Source organism: Neopelma chrysocephalum, unplaced genomic scaffold, assembly GCF_003984885.1.
Source record: "Neopelma chrysocephalum unplaced genomic scaffold, ASM398488v2 Primary Assembly neopelma1_67, whole genome shotgun sequence".
NCBI lineage: Eukaryota > Metazoa > Chordata > Aves > Passeriformes > Pipridae > Neopelma > Neopelma chrysocephalum.
In genome coordinates, this window is record NW_020897726.1 from 7,234,928 (window position 1) to 7,258,247 (window position 23,320).

A 23,320-nucleotide genomic window follows, 5' to 3' on the forward strand; every position below is an offset into this window, starting at 1 on the left:
CACTGAAGAAGCTTCTGCTACTTCTGCTGCTACAATAGTTATTAATATATCATCATAACTAAAAAAAATCCAAGAAGTATTTTAGCTCTTAAAAAAAAATAAATCAATGCTGCCCTTGTTTTTTATATATTGTGAGCACAAAAACACTAACCACAGAGAAAGTTCTTCAGTTGGCCATTATACTCCCAAATCACAAGTTACTGTTCCAAAGAGCATTCGATGCCTTTAGACATCTTCATAATTGGCTCAGAAATAGCTTGCTGCAAGAAAGGTTAACAGACCTTGCTGTTCCTCATATGGACAAATCTTTACTAAAAACAGCATAACCAAAAGGTTCTCAAGAATCAGGAAACCATATTACTTGCAGCTGTTCCCTAAGTCTAATTTGAACAAAAAAAGAGCAAATGTAACAGACAGCTTCTTCCTCTGACTATTAAATCAAAATCCTGAGTAGCTTTTACCACATCTACCGATGTCATGTGGATTCAAACGATATTCGGAGTTCTAGTACATCAGGAAAAAAATTAATGTAAATTCAATATGATGTTAAAATACCATATTAATCTATTAACTTAAGGAACTATGTTAAGTTTTGCCATATCTAAGTTGACTTACATGGATTGAAATTGGATAGAATTTGAAAACTTTCCAAGCTTAATAAATTCCAAGTAATTACTAGGTAACAGTTTTTACGTCCAATGATTTTCTCTTTTTCTATGGTGATCCATTTTATGCCATAACATGCGAACACAGCAGAAACATCAAGCTCATTCTCTAAACCCCTGACCAATAAATGAACTTGAAATTCTGTAACTACTGTTGATTAAAACTTTGAGAAAAAAATACCAAAATGACATTGTTCACCACATGTTTCTTTTCCTGTCTTGTATTTTGTCTTGAGAGTTTACCCAGAGAGTACTCCTGGACATTTTGGGCTGGAAGGAGTCAGGGGTATACTGGTTCTTTAGCCAGCAATCTGCCACATAACATTTTGATCTGAACCATTTACCCAAACCAGAGCTGAACATTAGAGAGTACTCAAGACAGGTAACATACATACAATGTGTATTTCCTAAAGTGCAGAGTAGAGGCCTAAATAAACAAAAACAATTTTTGTTTGAGCGGGTTAGCAAAATTTTTTTAAATTCCCATAATTTCTCTGTCTGACAAAGGAAAAAATATCCTAGGATCCTAGTGCCCTGAGCACTGGTGAGACAGCAAATGAACATCTGTTAATCTTCTACTTTAGAAGTGGATGTAGATCAATAGGCACCAATCATTCAGCAACACAACTGTAAGAGAAGCCAGAAGGTATTCTTTCACTGCCATGACAGCACACAGAAATACGCTAAAATGAGAATATCCTAAGCCTGTCTTAGGAAAGGCAAGAACATAAGAAATTACAAAGGTGTAAATGACCAATATAGTATTTTGAAAACACATCAGAACTCCCGTTTGGCAGACAATGAAGTGTCATGAGGGGAAGACAGACCAGGTGATATTTTTTGCTTTGTAATTTTTTTTCTGATAATCTATTAAAAATTTGTTTCACAAACACAGACACACAAAGATACTGAAAAAAAATAAGGTTTGGGATATCATTATGTAATTAAAAAAAAATGTAAAATGAAAACACAAATATAAAAGAATAGAAAATATAATTTGGTAATATCAATGCTAAGGAGATATTTCAGTACTAAGATAAATACTTCTCAATTTTGATTATATACTTACATTCTTATGAGGTAGAATAAAAAGAAGCAGTACTTACTATTTTACAAGTAAAAGCGAAACACAAAATTATTCTGAAGGAAATGTTAGCAACAATGAAGTTATAACAACAGATACCATCATACAGCTGCATCTATCATTTGATATTCATACAAATCCACTACATGAATTGTTCTATATTATTAAAAACAAGTATTTTCAAAATATTGTCTTTGGCAAAATATGTCCTATGTTAATCAAATGAAGATATACATCTGAAGTAAATAAGAACTTTACCTGAGGAATATCCACTGGATCAATCTTATTTTGTAAGACATGCAAATTATACTTTACTGCATACTATAAGTTTGGAAATACTCCTAGCTTTGCACATTTCTTATAAAGGGTTATGTAACCTACTGCAATAAAAATAAGGGACTGAAAATCAGATCAGAAAGCAGTCAAATTACTTACATGAAAACACACAGGCATGAACCAGGCAAACTACATTCAAATAGAATGAAGAGGCAAATGGAAAACGTTATCTGAAGTGATGGAGATGGTGACACCAGCTCTTAATTTGATACATTAAGTACTTAAAATCACTATAGTTACATAACTAGCAAAGATAAAAACTATAGGTTATTTAATCAGGGGCTGACATGCTGGTTGAAAGCATTACTTTTCTGACAATCTATTAAAAATTAATTTTGAACAATAGTACTAAGGGTTAGGAGGACTGACTAAATTCTTTAAAAATTTCTTTCCAATTACCTAAGACTGCCTAATATGATAAAAACCAATTTGTAGTTTTAGAGTGCAGAATTGGAAGCCTGGAGTACATTAGTTGCAAGATTCAGAATCTGAAACAAACCTAGGACCCAATTTCTAGTGAGTTAAAGAACAAGGCAAGTAAAAGCATATACTGCATATTATGTCAGTCTGTGCTGTACTAAAGGAGTATTTGGACTCTCCTCATTATCTATAGGTACTGTAGTAGGGGCTTAATTACTGGAATTAAAGGATTAAAAAAAAAGCCCCATAAAGCATCCACAGTTCAGAGTAAAGGTTTTTATGTTGTTAAATTTTAATTTCTTTGTACTAAAGAGTAATGTGTTTATGTTTATTAAATAGGAAGTGTAAAATTCATCTCTTAACAATTCATTTCATGGCTTTTAATGGCTTGGATATTGTCAATAACATTATATGTAAGTGCGCTGTGGCCACTTAATAACCTTGACTGGATTTTTAAAGAAGGTTTTGTTGGTTTTGCAATATATATTAGAAAGGGCTGTTGCTTAACTGTTTACAAAGCCTAGCATCTGTTGCAAACATGAAATATAGCAACATCAAATTTATGTAAAGATTTGCCATTTACATCTGCGATTTGAAGATTAATTTATCCAAAATGAAGTTTGAAGCTTCAAATTTACATATTAGTATTAATTAGTTCTGACTATAATCCCTCTCCAAAAAAGCAATATTTGATCAAAACAATTTTATCACAATGTACTTTATTCAGTATGTTCATTAAAAAAACCAAGGAAAATAATCTTATTCATTTGTATAGAAATACTTGACCATACTTTATCGACAAGCAACAAATAGCAAGCTGTATTTTAGCAGTTTTGTTACAGTGTTTCCCAAATCTGCTATCTCCTTTCACTTCTGAATTTCCCACAAATGAAAGAAGTCAGGAACCTTTTTCTATCATTGTGTTATTAATTGTTATTTCAAATGGTGTGACTATACAGTGGAAGAGACCAAAATTTAATTCATATAGAGTTATGTATTATAATAAAGGGCAGTAGTTTTAATTAATTAAAGAATCTGTAAAACATGCACTAGGCATCTCAATCCATAGAAAAGGTTCAGTGACCTGCTCTGAGTAATGAAACATCATCTGCAATAAATTCCTTTGCCAGCCTGACACCAGCTGAAGAAAATTAGATTCTATTGACCTTGGCCTATAGCATATGGATAGACCTTTTGTGAATCAACAGTTTGTTACTTGTGCAGTGCATGTTGGGTCAATCCCTCCATATGACTGTGCACCATAAACAGTCCTGTCTCCTAGAAATTAAATGATTTTCACCCTTTAACATTAACCCTGATACATTTTACTTGACAATTTCCAAAGCAACTATTTCTTTAAAAACTGAGAATCACTTATCTTATAAACACATAACTTCCCTTAAAGAAAAAAAAACAACATTCTCACATCTTGCTAATAGTAATAGAACATATTTCAGTTTCTTGTTTGTTCTTAAAAGTGCAGAATGGCAGGTGTTACACAACAACCCTCACAAACAGAAATGCCCAATGAACAGTACAAATGCCCTTACCACTCTAACGGTACAAAACCTGAACCCTGATTAGTCCTAAAGTAGTGAATTTGACAGCTGAGGACACTGGGAATACAAACATCACCGCTCTGTGTATGGCCGGACACAGCACATTGCTTTCAGAGATGTACTTTGAAGTCACAGGGGATGCTCAGGACTTAGGGATTCCTGGTTAACATACATTTTATATAGCACACTGCCTCTAGTCGTCATGAGTCTGAACCTAAGGTTTCCCAACCACACCAGCGTCTCAGACAGCCACTACAGAATAATGTTTAAGAGACCAAGAAGTCTCTCAAGCAGAGGGCCTTAGCCCATTAACACTTTCTAGAGAAATGATAAAAATATGAACTCTTGGGTAAGAGAGAGGTGCAGATACCACAGATGCGAAGTGCTGTGATTTTGCTCTGTAGATAACAGACATAGGCAGGTTGAATCAGCTTTACACTCCAACTATCTCCCTTTGTCCCAACTCAAGCACACATTATGTTCTTCAGGCATTATTTTTAAAGGTAGTCTGCTACACATTTGAATTGACAAAAGAACATGCTGGTTGTGCTTTTTTATTTCTTTCTCTCTATAAACATTAGAACCAAGAGCTAGGCAGAGGATGTTAATTTACCTACAAGCCATCTCTTGCTCATGGGAAAATATTTCACACTCTATCATAAATATTTTCACCTTACTTTGCTGCTTCTGATGACTGCAGTTGCAGTAATGCTGCCTGAGTTCAGAGGTACTGTTCCCTGGAGTCTTATCCTTTAATGAAAAGGAACCTTTGGGTTCAGTGGGACAGGTAACAGATGTCTGCAGTTTGGTCTCTCTGTGGAGCCAGTGTCTTCTTTTTAAGCTTTTTCATATCAGTCACAACCAGGAAGGGAGGAGAGTTTGAAGGAAAGAGACTGAAGGAAATGTCTGCAATTCGAGTTAGGAATGTTGTGTTGATGCTTAGTATATTCACTGCAAATATGTGGTTGTGACTCTAACCAAGAGACTCCATCAGTTAAACTGAAAAACTGGAAGAATAATGAAAATATCGAAATAGTTTTGTTCTATTCAAAATGAAACATTTTGACTGCTCAATTCAAAGCCAAAATAAACCAGCTTTAAAACAAAGAGTAAGCACATCTGAGAATGGAGCATTTCATTCACCTCATGACAAATGATATTGCTTTTAAACTGAGCTTTTTTTACTCTCGGTCACAAAACTGGAACTTGCTTTCAACTCCAGTATTCAAGCGGAACAACTGTGTTCTGGTTTCTTTGCTGCCAGACAGGACTAGACATCTTTTATGATACAGCTTTTGAATACAGTAACAGTGTATTCATGACAGGATTTTTCCTTTTTTCTTTTTTTGAGGTTAGTCAAGATATGATGCTATGATAACTGCATTGCATAGTGCAGTACACAAGCTAGGACACATGGAATAAGTTGCTAAAGGTTCATTTCCCTGCCATTTCTCCAAACTTTTCCTACTGTGGCCTTTCCTTATTCTCCTGGAGAATACTTACATGAAGTAAGTCAGTACTTTCTATTACTTAAAAACTTCCTTAGAGATTAAATGTATAGATAGCAGCACCAAAAAAAAAAGCATAATTAAGCAAGAGAGAGGGAATCTCAAAAGTACTTGGTCAGGAATATGATGCAAATCAAGTTATTAGGAACTTTTTATGCTGGATTTGTTTATGAAATATGGGAGTAGATTGATGTTTGAAAACCTCAAAGACAATGTACTTAGGACTGTAAATGCAATTTATAAATCCTACTTTAGTTTACTGAAACAAAGAAATATCTTTTATGCTACAGGATGCTAGAGAGTCAAAGTAGTATACCTAATTGAACAGAATATTATTTTAGAATAGTTAACATCAACTTGAATTATTTTTTTGTTGAAGTATTCTTTGTTTCCCTGTGTATATTCCAGTCACATAACTCATACATCTGTTATTCCCAGCAGTGAGCCTACGATGTTTACACAGATCCCTGTAGGGCACTTTGGCCTAACTGAATCATTATTTCAACTCTATGTCCTAGTTTAATGACACTGTTACTTGAAATACTGCTTTTGCAGGTTTTCTTCCCTCTGGCATAAACTCAGCCTTTCCACACTTAAATCTGAAAATTTGACCCTACTCTGAAGCAGGAGATGCTGGGAAGGAAAGTCTGCGTCCTCAAGCACTGGGTTGTCAGCACTTCAGACCTGTAGAGTGGGTAATGTGACAGCTCAGATTTTGCAGTTTAGAACACATTTAAATCTCAATGCAATGTCAGTCAGATTTCTGATAATGTGTGCTAATGATCCAAAGATATAATTACTTAAAAGGGTCTGTTAGGATTCATTCTTTTGACTGAGTTAGGGATGCTACTATTGTGTTCTCACTTCCAGTCTTTGCTATTTGACTACCACTAGAAAAAAAATTATTCTCTTGCAGATCCATTTTTAGGAACAAGTAAAAAATCACCGGTAGACATTTATGCTGAGCCTTATTTGGAAAACAATATAGAGCCATTCCATAGTGCAGCTTACAAGTATAAAATTTCCAAGATACTAAGGGATGTATTAAGTATCTTTTCATTGAAAATTAAGTTTCTGAACACAGAAGATCCTTTTGTCCAAGGGACTTGATTTCAATTTATTAACAAGCTCAAATAAACAGGTGCTTCATTGCAAAGGACACAACTGACAATGTGGATTTTTAGTTCTTCAGCATTTATACAAACTTAGATTTTCCAAAGACTTAAATGTTTATCTCTAGCCAATTTACAAATCTACACCCTAATTTATTTCTTTTTATTTTTAATAAGCTAGTAATACTAAGTCTTTGTGTCCAAAATGTATGAACGCTGCAGAGTTTCAAAATGTGTCATAGTTCCCAAGAATTAGTCACTTAGTTCCAAACAATGCCACAAAATTGGCTAGTAGTCATTAAAAAAGCCTTTCTATGTCTTGCAATATTCTCTCACCTTCATTTGGAGAACATAAATACAGAAAGATTCTGCTTCCACTCAAGTACAATGGGTCAGGAGTTTCCCTATTATTCATTTACACATGAACTCTGGGATCAGAGTGGTAGAGAATACCCTTAGGAATTTGAGGATCATTACCAAGGATTTAATGCAAAAGATTCTCCAACCCCAAACAGCTTAACTTACTTCACTTAAGTAAGTACAACACCCGTGGATTTCAAAAGATCTCTGCAGACTGTATAAAGTTCCTCTTCAAGGAAACTTTTTGCGTGTTCATTTTTCAGAGTAGACCCTCAGTGCAAAGACCTGCTCTGAAAAACTGAATGATAGCTGTGAAAGCTAAAAAAGTTGGAAAATCAGGCAAGAGGAAACTAACATAAAACCAAAAAAGAATTCTTTTTTTTTAAAATCACAAGAGATATGCACATATGACAGTGTAGGATTTTCAAATGAGTAATGTAGGATTTTCAAAGGAGCAGGTGCTGTTAACTATGGAGCCCACTATTAATCAGACTTGAGTTGGACTTGCTGATGCTAAATCATTTAGATTGCATAGAAAATTCCACATTCTGGTGAATTAAATCTGGCTTAGTAGACATCTAAAAAAGGGTTTTATTTTCACACACTGCAGGAAAATGCTGCTGCAACATATTATGGAGTGTTGCCACATGCAAGTAACTGTTAGTGGAACAAAGTATTTGTGAACCAACATCATCTGGAAAATTCTATTCAACAAAAATAGAAATCCACATTTTTTTCTCACTACACACACAAAAAAATCAGTTTCTATTACAATACTTTGCTCAAGACTTTTTATTCTTTTTAGAAAGGCATAATCTTTCTAAATAGTCTTTGAATACCTAGAGAATCACTGTTTTTTTCAAGTTCTTTCAATATCACAGTACCAAAGTACGCAGGGACTGGAACTATATATTTTTGTAATTAATTTCCTTAAGATAATGTTAGAAACATCAGGTTCCTTAAAATATAGATGAATTTCAAGGTGAGTCTGCTAGCAGATGTTATTAATGGCATATGATTTATTGTGACATGAGATCTGATCTGAAACTCATGTTATTAGCTGAGCTTTTTATAAATTATAATTGCCAACTGCTGAAAAAATGCAGAAAGACCACTGATAAACTAGCTTCATCTTCAGGGCCTAGAATATCTGCGTTTGCTAAAAGTCCGGTATCTCTAGTCCCGCTGACAGGGGATAATACATTGGGATGCATAGATCAGGCTTGAGTTCAGACCTTCTCATGATTCTTTGAGAATGAGAAGCATCAGAGCTAGGAAAAGGAGATCACAGAAAACAAATTTGTACTGTGGGACTTGAAAAAAACCCATACACTTGGGTCCATAGTATGACACTGCAAAGACACTAAACAGATTAAACACGCGAGAAAAAAGATCCCATCTCTGATTGTTAGATGTAAAATATATACTTTTAATGTGAAAACAGTAAGAAGTAGGATAATTTTCAAACATTCAAACATCGTTCTGTACAGCTTTAAGATGAGAACACAAACAGCATATTTTGGCATCCTAAGGTCGATGAAGATTTGCATCTACCCAAGACTTTCCAGATCACCCACTAAACTAAAAAAAAAAACTTAAAGAAAGTCTACGGGTAGGCTCACGGTGACAAAACATTTGTGTTAATAATTATCTCTAGACATCTCCTATATATTCCAAATAAAATTGTATCTTACTTTCCTCTCCCCATGTGTCTTTAAATGTTAATTAAAGTTTCTGGAATGTTGCTTTTACCCATCACAACTAACATGCTAAATTACCTAAATAAGAAGAGACAAATACAAACATTGCATTATGAAGGTTATCTACTGAACAAACCAGATATTGAAAGAGGGTAAATTTACACTAAATGCAATATATTTTTAATCTCCGTAAAAGCTCTGTGATAATACTGAAAATTCAAGAAGCAAGACAAGAAACAGATGCAAAGTCTCATTCCTGACTTTTTTTATGTATACAAAGTTGTTTAAAGATAAAAGCATTTATGTGTAAAATGGCATTCACTTGCCCTTACTGAGAGTATATACGGAAGAGACCGCTGTCAATGCACCAGTGTGTGTGTGAATGAAACATAAGGATCACCATCTGCAACTGTCTAGGAAATGTTCCTCAGTGCCTAAAGGCAAAGTGAAAATTCAGGGAACCTCACAACCACAATTCATCATCTTGTCCATGCTAGTCTTACAAGTCAAACATTGCACCCGTGAAAACAGCTTATTTACAATGCTTTTGATTTCGGTTGAAATACCAGATATGAAACAGTTACATTACAAGTGGTCTGGAAGCATATACTTAATATAAAATGAACCAATTTCCTCTCTTTTATAAGAATCAATATTTTAAAGGAAGTGTAAAACTTTACTCCTCATGGAACATACTTTAATAACATGGAAAAACATTTTTATATGCATGTATTTTTAGATTCTTACCTACTGTTGAACTTCTCTGGATGTTTTTCTCTCATGATGTGGAATCTGTGGGCAATTGAAGCATCCTAACAGGAAAAAAAAACCCCACCATAAATCTATTGTGACAGGAAAATTGCAAAACAGAAGACTGAAACTGTAAACAAGGTGTTTTGTGAACTGTCATTTTCAATAAGAGCAATACTCTTATCAGTTAGAAAGCTTACAGGTACACTAGTTCCAGAATGGGATATATCTGAACTTGATAATTTATTATTCCTGTTGCAATTTATTATTCCTTTTTACAAATCAGACATGATAGTTATATTTACTGAAAGTGTCTTCAAATTTCATACAGCAAATATCATCAAGATCTGAAGGTTTCCAATAAGACCATTGGTACAGTTCTGCCTAGTAGAAATACTAAATAAAGTATTTGAAATCTTTTTCTTTAAAAAAGGGGAGTGACAAGAGTCAGCAAAGTTACTTGATATGCATACAAGTTGATATTTGCATAAGGCCAACTTTCTCTAAAATTTGGTGGAAAATTGGAATAAATGTGAGGAGATTCCCCATTTGCTACATGTTAGGGTGTGAAATCATGTAGGGGGAAAAATCGTTTAATATAAAAAAAAGGTTTCTTATTTGAAATAAATGTTATCAAAACACTTTAAAATTAGGTAAATTATGCTATTAACATAATAAATAACCTGTATGTGAAATGAAAAAGCTGTATGAAATACTTATATGTCTATAACATTTAAATGAGAATCAAATCATTTTGCTGGTGGGATTTGTTGAAAATAGAATATTTGGAACTGATTTCAAAGCATTTTTGTATCTCCTTTGCAGGTATGAAGTTAATGTTTTCCTCAGTCCAGATCATGCAATATTTATTTCTCATACTAATCATTAAAACTTTACAAACTGGAAATTGATTTTGCATCTTTTAATGTATATATTAAATGAGGTGAGAGTATGAAATCTACCAACTCATGAGTCTTGCAAAGGATAGTAAACACAGAGAAATCCATTTAGATCATTTCTTCATATTATGTCTTAAAATTCTGGATATATAAGAATATAAGAAGAGTTAGTTCAGTTAGTAGGAAATTTAAATGAATTTCAGTTTCAATGTAAATAGCATTTGAGAAAAACTACAAACAAAACTGTTACTATAACCAACTATCACCTACATGAGCCTCCCCCTGCCACCCCTTTACAAACTTCAACAATTATGGAAATATAAAACCTAAGAATTAGAGAGAAATATTAACTTAAGTATATCTGGCAACATTTAAAACTATTTTAAAACAATGAGAATGAGAATTTGGAGGAAAAACCAAAATTAAATACTTAAATCACATATTAATAATGATTCCAAACATGATAAAAATTTTGCTTAAAATAATTTTAATTTTAATTTTAATTTTATTTAAACTAATAAATGTTAATCTAAATCACAAGTAAGTGTGATTGACTCCATCAAAATATTCAATTTTATTCATGATCTTCTTATGTAGTTTTTAAAGATGTCCATAATTTGTTGCTTTATGCACATCACAAAATTATTTATGTATTTTTCTATTATTTTTAAGAACTGAATTGTCATTCAACATTTTACTGTTCTACAAGGAGATCACAGTAAAATTCCCCAGTGACTGGACTGGTGTTAGTCATAAAATGCCTTATTGTTCTGTCCTGTCATCCAAACTGTCATCTAAAATTTTCAGTGCTGTATTCTCAAACTGCACTCATCATTATTTAAAATTTATTTTTTTGTGCAATGTTATAAGGCAAATATCCACAAGTATCCAGGTGATCCCACAGTTCTTGGAGACGGATGAAATAAAGCTGACAGTAAACCCTGAGACATCACACTTCTAAACAAAGCCTGCCAGCTGAACTAAAATAATAACTCTGTTAACTTTAGAAAGACCCATCATTCATACTTTATCCCACATTAGATGTGCCAGCATTAGAAAAGTATATTTGTTAGCCAGTTTTATATGAAAAAGAAATAAAAGGACTACTGTTGTATTTAACTGCTCATTTTCTACACTGAAGCAAAAGGCAGATCCAAGACAAAATGAATAAAGGAGTAGTAGCGTTTTTGACAGAAACTAGGAAACACTAATCAAGGACTAACTGTCTAATGAATGAAATGAAAAGGCTAATGCGCTTACTCATGCATAACAAATGCAAGGCACAAACAAGCTAGGGATCAATGCCCACTGCAGACGGCAAACAGGCAGTTGTTTCCATGGAAGGTTGATTGGATCAAAATTTTCCCCTCTCTGAACATTTTTTGACTCCAAAATGAATCAACTAACTTAATGATCTGACAGGAAAAAGTGATACACAAAGCTAATTCTGACAGGCACAACACAAGACAGGCACATATCAGACCAATTTCACAAAAAAAAATACTGAAGAGCTACTTTTATTAATGCAAACTGTAAACCAGAATAGTAACTACACACAGATAAGCTCAGAAGTAGGAGAGCTGCTAAGGCTTTCTTCAGTTTATACTGCCCAACTGTTCTTTCAAACCCTAAATCAAATCCAACGCAGAGAGTCCCTAGGTTCCCTAGCATAGGGACCTCTTCACAACCATAACTTCCTGCTATAGGAAAATCTGAAACCAGCCCATGCTGGTTGTTCATTAGCAAAACAACCCTTTGCTTTAGGGGAAAAAAAGATAAGAGTGAAAAAAAAAAGAAAACCAAGAAACTGAGTTTTCTGGTTTTCAAATGTCTGTATTTTTTATATGTTATGATAGTAGCATATAGACTGGCATAAATGAATGAAAAATAATGGGAAGAACTGAAAGTAAGAGGAACTTGAGAATGGGTAGGAATGCAAGTACTGTCTCCCAAGACCTGCTGGAACTACCAGATGCCACCCCCAAATCCTGAGGAACAACCATTAGAAATTTGCTGGATGAGGAGAGAAGAGGGTCTTTCATTGTGAGCTGTTTTGGTTACATTAGAAACAGGATTAATTTTAGCATATTTCATTCAGCCATTTCCAATAGTGGCTTCTAGCCCAACCCATTTAGAGCACACAACTTTTGACGGACCAATGGCGAATTCATTTCTTTTTTTCTGTCACAAACTATATTAAAATCACCTAATTAACTATACTGAGAAATGGAGCAATATTCATATGTATGGTGAATCAAATATTTGCATATTGTTGCCTTAATATGCTGACCTTTCCTGGTACCTCATATTGTGGATGGCCAGTAAAATATGAGAAGTTATTTTTGCATTTTATTATAAAACCAATGCAAAAGAGAAAATGCAGCATCCAGTAAAGTAAACTCACACAGTTCATCATATTACCTAGAAAAGTAAGAAGTGTACAGGATTTTTTTTTAAAAGTCATATGATAGTCAGATATTGGTATATAACTAATATCACCTGTGAGCATTATTTATATTTTTTAAATAAACTGATATGTATGGGGGCCTGAAATATAACTTTCCAGCATTACCATATCTGAATCCAAACATTTTCCATTTTTTAAAGCAACACACCTTAAGTGCGTGCAAACATGCCTAAATTTGCAAAAACTTTATTATTGATAATAATAATCTGAGGAGACACAATGTTGTTGTCAAGCCTGTTGCAAGATGAAAGGAGAAGGTAGATCTTATGGTACTACTCTAATATGAAACTATTAGCTTTCACTTCATCCATACTTCAGTCACAGAGCTCATTTTATACCTAAAATATTTTAATATTTTTCCAAAGCATCCAGACCAAAGCATCCAAGAATTGAGATCTTTTTCAGGAACACTTTTGCATCAAAATCAATGCTAGACACAAAGTAATGCTGAATACAGAGCATTTATGGCAGAACCAAGGAACTAATTTGACTATTTTGTGTTTCTGAGACTACTATATGAATATTTGAGTTGTACACTACTATTCTAAAATACTACATTTCTTTTTTCAGATATACAATATTTTCAGTCATTAACATGGTATATGACAATAGCCTAGATGATAATTTCTGTTAACTTTAACTTCATAGTACCAATCCAATCTGAAAAAAACTACCACAGTGTGTGCTCTTTTGTATGCCTCCCTCACTTATATGGTTTCCACTCAGTACTGCAGCATTTTAAAAGTAGAGATGAAAGAATGGGTGCTTGAAGAACAGAAAATGCAGTTTATCTGAGTTTAAATTCTACAAAATTGTACACATACTCTTAAAAAATGTATCCCTACATTGAACAAATATTTAACTTGGACGCACATCTGATGAACATGCACACAAAAACACACATATGCACCCTCACATTTGAACCTGTTCAGTGCCTGAAGTAGCTGGACTATCCTCATATCTCAGTCAGGTTTGTTTTAAATCCTGACAGTGAAGATAAGATAGAGAACAGACAGAGTATATCTGAATCTACTCCTAGGAAATGGAAAAAATATTTTAATTGAACTAGGACATTTCTCAAAGTGACCTGCCAAGAAGAAAAGAAGCTTAAGTTGCTACACCTCTTTAATACCTTATGATTGACTTACACACATATATATTCATCTTTTTAATGGGTATTAGCATTACCGGAAAGCAATCTGAAGCAGTCTTTTCAGAGGAGTAACCTTATACATTGTGAATAACCTTATAGAAAGATTAATGCATTTAATATATGTCTATCTATAAGCTTGCTGTGATTAAAATTTCCATTAAATAATAATTTTTATGCTGGTGAACAAACAAATGACCAGTGTGCATCTTCTTTGGATATAAATGGTCTGATTATTTTTTTTTTCTAAGACACTTCTTTAATTAAGGCTTAATGGATCCACAAGGCTGGGAAGCTTAAGGGATAACTCAGCAACCTGCAATCTTTGGATCAGAATGCAAATCTAACCTGAACAACCAGTTAGCTCACAGCAGTTATTAATGTGAAATAGTACAGATGTAAAAAAAAAAAAAAATCACTGGAAATAGATTAAGAAAGTTCGCTGTAGTGGCTTAAAAGTTATTTTCTAGATAAACAAACATCCTTATGATTATGCATTCTACTTTCTGAAAATATACAAAAAATCCACAAAAAACATGGTTACATCCTTTGTTTTATTATTCCCTCCCATAATAACAACCTCAGATAAACAAATCACATTGAATCATTGATTAATCAAGTATAAAAAAAGGTAGCAAAGAAGCTTCAGATCCTGACTTGTTTGAATCCAGCTGCCACTTCACATTTGACTCCCAGGTTTTTTATTAAATTACATGAATTAACCTGAGAGAGGAAGAGATTTTAAAAAAAAATAATTCATTGATACATTAGTTTTTGGTGAAATGCTAGTTACTATAGTTGTCTTAGTTTCTACTGATATTCTGAGCCAGTAGATCTTAGAAAGGTGATAGTTTGAGAACATCAGAGCAAGAAGATTTCAAGTGCTTTTTCAAACAGCTTTACCAAAAGATAACGATCATTGACTATCTTACAAAAAAATCTGAGAACAAAAATTTGAAAAATTTGTGTTCCTGTCTTCCCAAGAAAAACACAGAAACTGTCAAGATAATGCTATTCATTTTGTCAGTGATATTCTTGACAGTCAGCCCTCTGATGGTCATGTTCAAATATATTTCAGAGGTACATGTATTACTAAGTCAAGTGAGAATTTATATTTTAAATACTCATTTAAATAGGTAATATCTCAAAACCTAGGATGAAACATCAGTAACCACAGTATTTATAAATGATAGACAAAAGACCAGAGGATGGTATATCTGGAAATGGTAACATAAAAATTGGAACAAGCCTTCAAATGTAAGCATATTTTGTCTCCCTTTTCATTTGAAGTCAGATCTCTGTTGAGTTTCTGATACTGTTAATGCACAATTTGATTTGGAATTGTTTCACACAGACACAAAGTGGAATCCATTTCGCAGGAAAAGATATTTTTGTTGAAAAAACCACCAAGCTGTTCTACCTGTGTATAACTCTGTAACGTGGACATATACACAAATTGACTCACCAGTATTTACTATCAGTCAGTTCGTACAGGGTGACCACATGTCCCACTGTGTAAAGACCAGTACAGGGACCAGTCCTATAAGACAAGACTTTGTACCAGTATCTCATAGACTTTATTTGAGAAGCGATTTTGGGTTTTAGAAATTGACACTACATTTCTATGTATCTATATTTTTAAGTTATTAATCAAATGCAATGACCATCAAAGCAGACTGGGAGGTAAGACAGTTAGGCTATTATCAGACTAGATGTGTCATGTGCCCCATGACTCAATGCAGTACATAGGACATGTACCCTGTAAGATGATCTCTGCTGAGGATACACTGTGTTAATGAGCACATCTTCCTTTCTTTATATTTGGTCACCCTAAATTTACGGTAACTAGAGAAGGGTTTTTCTAGGTCCATGCTGAGTGCTTATGTAGTCACTAAAAAGAGGAGAAGAAAAGCGATCACACGGCAATTAGCCAACACAGCCATATAGACAGTGCATTAAATATCTTGTATATTAAAAAGATCTCTGTGGTAAACCTTCAGTAGCGTTTCTGATAACTGCTGATTGAGAATTATGTTGAAATTGTCCAAATCATCCTGCACAATGAGTTTGAGCATAACACAATCAAGGACACAACTCACTCAGGCTGAAAGTCAATATAAGCAGTGCAATTGCGTTGTTGCTTTAGCTATTCTTGAGAAACACACAGAAATGGCTCATAGGTATGTTCAGTAAAAAGCACAGAAACAAAGTTTACATTAGAAGTCTGTCTGGTTTGAAACGAATGCTTAGACTTTCATGTCAGCACTTTTGCAGTTATTAGAAGAGTAAAGCCAGTAATTTGCTCAATTACTAGGGTTTTTTTTTGTTAAATACTAATTAGTGCCATTGCATTAAAACTTAGACAAACTTGGGATAAGGAATAATTGCTTGTGTACTGTCTTGAAAAATTATACTCAATATATGGTTTTCAAACACTCTCCTAATAAAGAAATCACAACATCCCCAAAAAAAGAAAAAAAAACCCCAAACCAACACAAACCCTGTTGAGTATTTTCATTTTGAACGCTGTTTAAGTTTTCATTGGAGTATTATTCTCAGGGGATTAATTCGGGCCCTTCATTTAGGTGCCTAAACTGCTAGGATGTTCTCTCTATCCTCCCAGTATACTCAAAAGTCAGAAGAAAGCTCTTTGGAAAGGCACTTCCAAAGGCATGTTGACAAGTTTCTGCTCTGAATTGCCATTTCAAAATCTTTTGTTATTAATCATACAAGAAACTGAGCACACCTAACTTCTTAAGTTTATGAATTTATGCCTGAAATGCAACAGTTTGAGCAATCCTTTGAAATGTTCACTGGGGTCCAAGCCAAATCATGTATCATCACCCATTTTATATGCTCATTTGCTTGATAGGGATCAAATAATAAATATTCACCTGACTGCTCCTTTGCAACTTCCCATAACTTGTTAGTCAAAACCTTGGCAACAGAGTCTTATAATTTTAATACATATTTATGTTATTCATTTGTTTCCATAGCAGATATTTATTTTTATAAGAAATATGCAAACCACTGAAACATCTCTCATTGATTTACACTCTGAAAGAATATTTTTCTCTTAATTGAAAAAGGTCACTGTTTTCCTCATTCATTATGTTTTCTATTTGAAATTTAAATTTTTGCATTACAATATTATTTATTATCTTCCCTATTGGACAAACTAATATTAATTTATAAAAAACCCCAACATACTCATAAATTAGGGCTAGATGTTGGATTATTTAGCTACAGATGTTCTCTCTTTCCACTGATTTACGACAAACTTTTTAAGATCCTCTCCCTTACATTTTTCACACAGCCTTTTTGTTCCTTCTTGTAGGCCCAGAAGGATCTTTCTTGACTTTTGCTCAATATCTGCATTCGTTCTCATGTTGCATCAATCAAAATATTTTCCGAATCCTTCTACTTTATTTTCTTGTTAAGGTGTATAAGGTTTCTAATTCCCACTTCTGTGGAGGTTCCATCAAAATTACTCCTTCCTTTATCCTCCACCCATGTAGGCACCTCCTTGTACCAGTAAGCATTTGAGACCTTAAGGGTCTGTCAAAGTATGACACAGCTGTGGGAAGGCAACAACAGCAACTGGAGAGCATGCTTATAGGCCCTAGGCATGGGAAAAGAGTGAGAGGTGTCTGACCCTTTTCAGGTGTTAAAGAATATTAAATACTTGTACAGACTATGAGGGCTTCCAAGTCCTGAAGAAGCAGTGGAAGAGTCTAACGCAAGTACCCACACATGACCTGGTTCTCCACAGTGCTTACAGCTAATGCAAGAGAGCCAGACTGCCTTATAGTAGGGTGAGGTCATAGGGAAAATGGCAGAAAAGTTTTGTATCAAACTGATCCAAACCTATTTAACAAGTTTGAAAATGACTGGGCAACTAAGAAGCCTCCAAGAACCCACGAGATTCATGTGAGCTATTCATGCCAAGTTTACTCCCACCCGAGTGGTTTCTCTGAGTATCTGAAAGGGTAGTGCAGAAATAAAATGAAATTAACAATATTCATTGCAGTATTAGATTGAAGAGATTACACCCTAGCAGATCACCTTGATCACACACTGTTTTTACTGCTACTGTTAATCAAATTTGTAACTTACAAGGTGAATGAATACTTGTCTTCATACGCAATGTAAATGGTCAGACTCCTTTCTGGAGTGCAAAACTCAGTCATGTACTACATAGCAATGATCAATATTTCCATGAAAATAAGGATTATTATTCTCTCAAATATGTCTGCTAATCAAATAATATAATTAGTTCATATAAACAGTGTTCGATATGAGTTTTTGTCAAGTTAAATAAAGCCTAGGCTCTGCAGTAATGGGTATCTGAAAAACAAAGTATACTAAAAAATTGAACTAGACACCATCTTACTGAGCATTTGGGGGCTGAAAAAGATTTTCTCTATAAATAATAGGATCCTGTATTAAAAAGCAACCAACATAAAACATGCTATGCCATAGAGAACAAAAAGTCTTTTCTGGACTTAATATTTGGATATATGGAAAAGTGTTAAAATATGTCCAAATATGAACATGTGTAGTCAAATTTTACAAAATTAATTCACATATATTTTCCTCTCAAAGCAAATCCAGCTTTTTCTATAGCTGCTTTGAATAAATAATTTAGATATGTAAAATATTTTGCAGTGCTGATTTACCCAGCATACAACATATAGAGGTCACGCAGTACCTATTTTTGTAGACTCTGGACATCAAAAAGCTTTGAGGTTAAACATATTTATTTATTCCACAGAGAGATTCTCTTATGTGATATAAAGGGAATAAGTCACAGGTTATTATCAGAATATTGATACTTAGGGACAGAAAAAAAATTAGGGTTTTTTGTACTGAAGACTACCAATGAAGAACTGGAAACCTTTTTTTTACAAAATCAACATGTACATAAAAATGGTTTCAGCCGAAATGGGAAAAACACCCAGCAATCTCAGAAACTACCAATTCTCTATATTTCACTATTGGTTTATGCCATATTGTTTCACTATTAAGCAATTTCACAGCAAAATAAAAAATGCAGTTGTTGATGTGGTCAGAAACCCTGGAAACAGCATTAAAGCCCTTTGTTATGATTTAACATGTACAGAATTATGAACCTGAGAAATAAAAATGTCCAAATTGCTTTAGAAGTGCTGAATTGATCTTTCAGAGAGGATCAAAGAAATGCTTTTGCTGCCTTTCCACATCCCAAGGATCCAAATTCGCAGAATATTAGTGAAAAAGTCTAGGGAAGTGTAGTGGAACTGAGTAAATCCTTAAATTTTCTAGCAAAAAAATTCCCCCTCCCAAGAGTGCACTTGCATAATGCTTTTCGCCTAACCATCTGGACAGACTCAGTGCGTCATGGTTGTTTAGCAACTTACAGCTTTCATGGTAGCTTTGAATATATTATGCCAGTATCCTCTTCTCAGTCTCAAATTGTTTGGGAGGATTCTATATCTGCATAATAACTCCTTGCATAGGTCCCATTTACTCAGGATTTCCAACACATACAGGGTTTTCTAGAAGGCTAAGTTGTTTACACTAAATACTAGCATACAATTCTGCAAATTAATTATCTAGTTTACAAAGTTACTCTCCAACTGATCAAACTAAGGGTGCAGCAGGCTGCAGTGCAGAGGCTGGAAAAGCTGAGTTCAGGAGACAAGCAAAGCACATGGTCAAAGTTAGGTCCATGAATTCTCACTGCAAACAACATGAACAGGACAGTTTCTCTGAACTCTAGGCCAAACAATGATGTTATAACCATATTTTACAGATGGAGAACCCTATTGTTTTTTGATAACAATAAATCAATTTGCTTCATGAGAGAGATCTAAAGAAATCTTTGGTCTAAATGAAAGCATAGTCAAATCACCCTTCAACTTTTTACCTTAAAAACCAACAATGCAGCAAGCTGAAAGCTGCTCCTAGATTTTTATAAATTTGCAAATCAAAGAGCACCTGTTTGTAAAGTGCTGCTTTGCTCAACTACTTAAATAATGTAATCAATACTAAATGACAAGCTAGAATTCCAAAATTTGCTGCACAGTAAGCAGACACTTGTCTTGCTGATGTTTGTAATAAGTAATCCTTATAATGATAGCCAAGACAAATGCTGTTAATATTAACTGTTACTCAAGAAGAAATAGCATATCCATATGACATCAGAAATCATTTCAGAGTAAGATTATCTTAATGGTTGCAACTATTTTGGATAATGCTAGCATTATAAGGGTAATGTAAATCAGTTAAATCCTGCTTTTACTAGTGGGGTTTTTTTGCTAATGAATAATCAAAACCTACAAAAACATATGCAATTTAAAGGTCAGTGCCAACAAAATGTTTCCAAACTTTTGGAAAACCTTGAAATCGGGATTAATCTTTCTTTTAGTTTCAATTATGTACATTGTATTCAAAGCCATTTCCTAGCCAGAAGAAATATAGTATTGTGACACTGTTTTAGGGACAACAGAGGTAACAGACATTTCCTCCCAACAAAATGAAAGTTGCATTCCAAGCGCCCATGACTTTCCAAATAAATCATCTATGTCAATATTCCCCAAGGGGGCATTTCATAATGCCCTTCATGTATACATTATCTGTGACAAAAATACTGTTTCTGGAATAAAAGCATTTTTCTCCCTTAGTTTTCTTTCAGTAAGAATTCTTACACTGTTCAAAATTACTAAAGTATCATCTACAACAATTTCAGTGTTATTGCACAAATTGTAAATTATGCTTTCAGAATTATGGAAGGAATTTTTAAAAGTCTTCCATTTTTATAGTCTTTTGAAAGGACAATGAATTCCATAAAAAACCATGATAACAATTTCAGTGTTTAAAATCTACACAAAGTCATTCAAACAAATGTTATGACATTTAAGATAATGAAACCATTTATGCCAATGTGTCCTACTTCACATATAAGGAGTCAGAACAGATGTCCAAATATTGTAATGCCAGAGGAAAGTTAGGGTATATCTTGATTAATACTCTCAGAGCAGTCCATGGTGTGTCTTTAAAACCGGCATGAGTTACTTCAAAATATCTATTCAAAATCCATTCTAGGAAACATAGCTAGACAAAGTGTTCCCAAGACAAAAGGAAAACAATAAAGCTTTGTATAACCCTTTTAGCAATGTAAGCTGCATATTATCGACAGACCATTCATTGCAATCAACAAATGATTAATTGCAAATTTGTTGCTAAATTGACCACGAAAAAGACAAGCTTCAGGGTACTGTTAAAGAGGAAAAACTTATGTTAAAAATGATTGGAGACTTTTTGTAGTGAATTAATTCTAATCGATACTCTTGTTGACTACACAGTGGAATAATTACTTCCTTAAATAGCATATGTACCCATTATTGTAGACATCCAGATTAATATTTAACCTAATGTCTTGCTTTTTTTCTCATTTTTAAACAGCATTTTTCTAATTTCACCTTTAAGACCAACAGTCTACTATCAACCAATTTTTTGCAATGCCTGTTATCAATCATCTCAAGAGGCATAACATAAACAAAAGTTATGAATACCAAAGTAATGATGTTTATTTAGACTATTTACATTAAAGTATTCTTTTTAATTACTATTGGCATGGATGAAACATTAGATGTCTTTAAGCATATATACCTTAAAAACTTCTGAACAACTATGGAATCACTTAGTTTTGTGCAAAGGTGTGATTTTAGAGTTTCCTGGCTGTGCATTTTCCTCCTATTGTAGGTGCAGTCACATAAACTAAAACTTAACTTTTTAATGATAAAGAGAATTTCATTCCTGTGATGGTCAATGTACTACTGCAAAATAGATTCCATTAGCAGAGGGTGTTTTTGTCATACCAATATTATCTTGAAAAGTGTTTTACTTTGTGCATTTGACCAAGAGTCTGATTCTCAAATTTTTGTTCAAGAAAACAAATTCCCATTAATTTATAAACATTGCTATTGACAAAAAAATAATTCAATTATTAAAATATATTCACAACTAAGGCAGAACTTACACTTTTGACAGTTAATGGACTGATGCACATGTTTAAATGCCTTTTATTAATGAAAATTTTTTAGGAAGCAAATTTCTCAGAAATGTGGTTTAGGTTGAACTGCAAAGCTGAACTATGTATCTTCTTTTATATTTTTTCATTTTAATATTACAGAAACATTTTGTTGAGAGAATCTATTGGATAGCTTATACTATGACTTGTGGATTGGTTTTTTGGGGGGGTTGTGGGTTTTTTTGGTGGTTGTTTTTTTTGTTTTGTTTTAGGGTTTTCTTCCAGGCACTAGAAATCTTTCTTCTATTTCACAACTACTCCTGTCATGTATAATAAATATATAAACAAACAAGCAATAAACAATATATATGTATAAATATATATACCCAAGAAAAAATTTAAAAATATTGAAGTTTCTCTGACTCCAAAGCAAATGATAAACTTACCCAGAAAGCACAAACAGACTAGCTAAGGATACAGCTCAGAACTGAAAGTCAAGCTGTTTTCTAAATGTCTAGGCATCACAAATTTTGGTCTCATTAAGTTTTCTGCTTTAAAGATCTCTGACATATTGTTTTCTTTGAGGCACTTAGATGACATAAAGAATCGACAACACCTAGCTTTCAGCCAAAGAGCAGAACACAAACCCCAGAACTATACCCAAACCTCTTACAGCAAAGATGAACAGTGTCCCGGACTCAATCAGCAAGAGTGTATCCACCATGCACAGGGCAGTGATCCTTCTCTGCTCAGCACCCCTGATACCACATTGGGAGCACTGTTCAGTCTTGGGCTTCCCATTACTCAAAAGACATGGACAGACCATGTCCATACGTATCTGAAGGAAAGGTGTCAGGAGGGTGGATCCAGGCTCTTCTTGGTGGTGCCAAGCAATACGGCAAGAGGGAATGGGCAGGAACTGGTGCACAGGAAGTGCCACCTGAACATGAAGAACTTCTTTACTGTGCAGGAACAGATTGCCCAGAGAGGTTGTGGAGTCTCCCTCACTGTAGATATTCAAAAACTGGACATAATTCTGCGCAATGTGCTCTAGGATGACCCTGCTTGAGCAGGGAGGTTGGACCAGATGACCCGCTGTGGTCCCGTCCAACCTTACCCATTCAGTCATTTTGTGATACCACAATATATTTAGCAGAGGGACAGTAGGCTGCTGAGGGGCTGAAGCACATGCCACTTGAGCAGAGTCTGAAGAAACTTGTTTGGCCTCACAGAAAGCTGGTAACAGGTGACTTTATTGCTGTCTACAGCTACCTGATGCAGAAAAGACTGATGGAC

The 23,320-nt window shown here is 34.0% G+C and overlaps 1 protein-coding gene across 8 annotated transcripts in view; it reads right to left on the minus strand.

Moving 5' to 3' along the window:
- The window catches only part of DGKB (diacylglycerol kinase beta), a 394,620-nt gene that overhangs the window by 131,504 nt on the left and 239,796 nt on the right, over nt 1-23,320 (minus strand). For all 8 annotated transcript variants that reach the window (XM_027684707.1, XM_027684708.1, XM_027684709.1 and 5 more), the window contains one exon: nt 9,492-9,556. In XM_027684707.1, coding sequence (XP_027540508.1) covers nt 9,492-9,556 — 65 coding nt within the window. The remainder of the gene's footprint in view (nt 1-9,491; nt 9,557-23,320) is intronic.